General features: G+C 41.1%; 1 protein-coding gene across 1 annotated transcript; it reads right to left on the bottom strand.

Moving 5' to 3' along the window:
• Positions 1–411: 411 nt before the first annotated feature.
• Positions 412–3,775, bottom strand: tnnc1a (troponin C type 1a (slow)). The gene is made up of 6 exons (XM_062426952.1): positions 3,752–3,775; positions 2,343–2,373; positions 2,005–2,151; positions 1,337–1,451; positions 684–820; positions 412–443 (listed from the first exon to the last, which is right to left on the bottom strand). Exons 1-6 carry the CDS (start codon positions 3,773–3,775, stop codon positions 412–414), a joined length of 486 nt encoding a protein of 161 aa, XP_062282936.1.
• Positions 3,776–4,721: the final 946 nt, after the last annotated feature.

The following is a 4,721-nucleotide window of genomic DNA, read 5'->3' as shown; positions in this document are numbered from 1 at the left end:
TAGTCTACCAGAGCTTTGGTGTAAAACGGTTGACTCAGGGATATGTTCTGCTTTGTGCACACATACATTTCCTTCCCAGATAAACAATATCAGCCTCTCAGTAAAAAGATTTGTAAACTGGCTGTGTAAGATTTAGAATCGATATGTCAAGCAGCCGAACTGGTATTCTACAGAAAATATAAGGAATTTGGATACATTTACACAGATTCAGTATACATGGGCACCAAAATAGTTACAAACTGTATTTACAACGATGCAAGACATGGTAGGAAAATACAGAAACATTTCAAATACAGTATTGAACTAAATCTTGCAAAGTCGTTCCAGCGCCATCCAAAGTCAGCTTCCAGTTTTCCACAGATGACCATGTAGTCACAGAGAAATACAAAAATACTCTTCTGTTGTTCAGGATTACTCCACTCCTTTCATGAACTCCAAGAATTCTGTAAAGTTAAGGAAGTCCAAGTTAGCAAAGAGCTGCTAATCCCCAAAAGTCAAACATGCTATGAAACTGTAAGATGAGAGAGAAATGTAAGATTTGTCAAGCAAATGTCTCTTTTGGTGAGTATTTCTGAGCTTCACATAAATGATAGATTAAAGGATGATGAGTGCTACAGAATTTTCTCTACATAACTATGTCACCATGTATCTTCTAACAGTGTAACACACTTCAAATTCCTCACCATCGTAGTCAATTTTGCCGTCATTGTTCTTGTCCCCATCTTTCATCAGCTCCTCAATGTCGTCCTCAGTAATTGCCTCTCCTGTAGATTCAAGCATCATTTTCAGCTCGTCCAGGTCAATGTAACCATCTGCATTCCTGCACAGTAAAAAGGGAGTAAAATATATAAATTCACACAAGAAAGTTAAGCTTTGCAGATGGCAGCGGAGGAGGTGGTGTGTTTGTGTGACTGATCCTATCTTGCATTTAAGTGTTTGAGACCCATCACTGTGAGAGAAAAAAAAGTATGGCAAGTTTATTCTTTGATGCTCAGGCGAGGTGTCTGGCTTACATGCAGTGGGTGTTTGAATATTCTGTGCTGTCAAAAAGGATTATGGAGCAAACTACATGCTGTACTCTGCAGAGCTTTTTGGCATTTTGTCAGAACACATAATTGCACATGTGGAGCACACTTTGATGGAACCACGCTATGAAGACCAATTTGAATTCAAGTCTTAAGTGATTTTCAGATAGTTGCATGCTCTGGTTGCAGATATTCTATCATTAAATTTAAGGTATTTTATTGTAATATTGTGCTCTCAAGGCATAAATTCTTCTAGTTCACCGAGACATAAACGGGGCAAATTAGCAACAGGGTTTAAACGAGAAACTCACTTGTCGAACATGCGAAACAGCTCTGCCAGTTCTTCCTCTGACTTCCCCTTGCTGTCGTCCTTCATGCACCTCACCATCATGACTAAGAACTCATCAAAGTCCACCGTGCCACTCCCTGTGCACATTACAATACACTCCATCATATCTTTACACTCCACACTGGTTAGGATTTTTTTAATGTCACCCTCTTAATCAATGTAAACACAGTGTAATGTAACATATGAGAAGAAGAAAATTCATTTCAAAAGTTTTTCTTTTCTTTAAAAAAAATAAATATACCTATAATTCTAGGCCTTAAATGTCTCCTTGTGTAGATTCAGTTAGAGATGAAAATGCACATCGTCTGACAACATGACAAATACGGTAACCATATCCTTCACTGAAGATTTATCAATTAAATTCAAGTTGCTATTCTTTATGTTGCACCATAACAGCACATGAAAAAAATCGAGATGACTTGTGCATCATCTGATATGCATTTCCCTTTAATTCACCCTGACATGTCTTGTTGTATTCGAGATCCTTGACGATCATTTGACATTAAGTTGAGGGGTTTTGAATAATGCCTGTCTGCACTATATGATGGAATAGCCAGCTGGTCTGTGGGGTTGAAGAGATTAATAGCAACCAACAAATCATTTTGTTTCTTTTTATGTGTTATGATTTACCGTCTTCATCCACCTCATCAATCATCTCTTGCAGCTCTTCTGGTGTGGGGTTCTGACCCAGCATCCTCATCACCTTCCCCAGCTCCTTGGTGCTGATGCAGCCGTCCTCCGCATCTTGTACGAAGATGTCAAAGGCGGCCTTGAACTCTACAACACCAAAGCAGCACACAGGGAAACAGGGTGAGCCTCTTTACCTTGCAACCTCAAACATTTTATACAGTTGATATCATAATTCATTTATATTTGAAAAACAAAATGACATTTTGAAGCATATGTAAAGATACAATTTGAAATACTTCATCACCAAAATTACTGATGATATTGCACAATTTACGCACCATTTTTCTGTTCATCTGTCAGCTGCTCAACCTGCAAGAAGTAAAAAGTTTAGTAAGTGAATGCTTTGTTTACCTCATACAGTATTTCAAAGTGTTACTATTAAGTAATTAATAACCTAACCCTAACCCTAATTTAGTTACAACTACCAAAGCAAAAAAGTTATGCTAGTGTTTCACCTGTGGAATTAACTTAAGGTATCTTGATTTATGAAGTGTGAAATAGTCTCTGGACTAGATTATGTCTATGTGTTTTGATAACTTTTCGGTCAACAGAGGTAATATTTTGGTCCCACACACTGGGCCATCCCTGACAAAACACAGAACATATATATCATATGTGAAAGCCAGTAAAAGGAGGAGTTAAAAATAAACAGACAGGAGGATCAGGAACCACAGATAAAGAACACAATACACAGTGCTTTAAATTAGCATAGCTGTGGATTTGGCCCAACAATAGAACAGTAATCCTGGAAAAGCTACAACGAATGAGAGAGGGAGACAGCTGCTTATGTAAGAGTTATTGTCTGTCGTCCACTATAAATTAAACACACACACATACAGACACACGCATACGCTCAGCCCTCTGGGGATGATGTATGAAAAAAAATCCATCTAAACAAACACATGTAATGTACATTCCTATGTGTTTTTACTGTCTCAGCTGCACTGTTCACTTGGAGATGTGAGTGGACAGGACAGCCGGCTGACCATCCGGGGCGGAGGTGGACAGACAGCCACACAGCTCTCAGGCTCATAGATAATGCTGGAATTCAGCCGTGGGGGGTTTTATCTAAACCTGAAGCCTTTCTCTGGCACCAGAGAACCATGAGTGCAGAAGCATCTGAGCAACTGGCCAAAATTAGCCATGTGAAGTGGGACTGTTCCATTTGAAGTCGTGGATGAAGCGGTGGAGTGCGGACCAGGGAACTGTCCTGTCAGTGACGTCCTGAGTGGCTCCTATCAGCTTTGATAGGGCTGAAGTAGGAGAACATCTCGAGACATATATGGTGTCAAGGCTCTTTTTGACATCAGCTGGTGATGGAGACGATGTGCTGTGTAAGCCGCATCAACAGGGATTTGTCAACCATTCAAGTAATGTCAATGTCAGATCTAATGAGGGGGACTTTTTTCATATAACAAATGCATACACAAGTGCCAGAATTTCTATATAACACCCACTTAAATAGGATGGAATGAAATTACAGTCTTGCATAGTAAATCACTGATCATAAGTAACAAACTAGTAATAATTGTTAGGGATATATGGTTTTTGATCCAAAACAGCATCATTCTCATACCAGATCTATTGCACACACAGATTTTTTTGTGAGCATCCAACGAACCAAATCACTTCCATCCAGAGCAAACCAACTACACTTTCATCTCGCGTGAGTTGTGAGAGAACGTACCGCTGCCTTGTAGATGTCGTTCATGTTGGAGGCTCGTCTGCTGCCTGTCCTGACGGCGTCCTGGCACAGAGGAAGGAGGTACTGTCCAGCTCAGGGCAGGACACTGGCCTCATCCTGGGAAGGTTTTATAGCTGGAGCTTGGTGCTGTCTGGTCCCTCCCCGGGGTGACCAGCCTCCCCTCTGTTTGTGCCTCAGCGTGTGTCTACGAACGTGTGTCTGTGTATGTGTGTCATTTGGCCAATCTGTCACAATCACCAGGCTCAGATAAAAATGCGGCAGCTCTTAGGGGGCATACTTTGGAAAGGAATGAGGAGAGGGGGCAGGCATGGTGAAGCCTAATCTTCAGGGAGGGGGCTATAGAGACACTCAACATTCCTCTGGAGCTAGACCAGAGACCAGAGGGGTTGACAGGCTGTGTGTGCGTGTGTATGTGTGTGTATGTCTGTGTATGTGTGTGGGGGTGGCAAAGGAGGTGAGAGGGTAGAGGCCAGGATGGGATACAACCAGACCACAGCCAGCAGACAATAAAGGGTGGAGAGAGAAAGAGAGTCAAAGGAAGGTGTGACGGGTGTTAAGGTGGTTCAAAAGGATACAAAGGTGTGTATTTCTCACAGCAGACATTTGCACATGTGTAAGTAACAGTATTTATGATGGCTCCATTCAAATTAGGGGGCCTAGTAAGCCAATGCCAATGACGATTATTCATGATAGCAGGGCCCTGGACCCGTAACACCTAAACGTAATGCAGCCATCAATAATGCTATCAGTTGCACCTGTGGTTGTACTGATAAGTCATGTCAAAATGTCTGCCATGAAAATGGTCTATTAGGTAAGACAGATCACAGTTAACTTAACTGTTTTTGGTCTTTTCTGCAACTGGAAACCAATAGGGAGTTTCATCTTGTTATCTGTAAAGGAAAAGAGAGAAATTAAGGAAAGGTTAATTCACCCAAATTACAAAGAAAATGGG

Source organism: Scomber scombrus, chromosome 10, assembly GCF_963691925.1.
Source record: "Scomber scombrus chromosome 10, fScoSco1.1, whole genome shotgun sequence".
In the NCBI taxonomy this organism is placed as follows: domain Eukaryota; kingdom Metazoa; phylum Chordata; class Actinopteri; order Scombriformes; family Scombridae; genus Scomber; species Scomber scombrus.
This window is presented reverse-complemented; position numbering and strand designations above follow the sequence as displayed.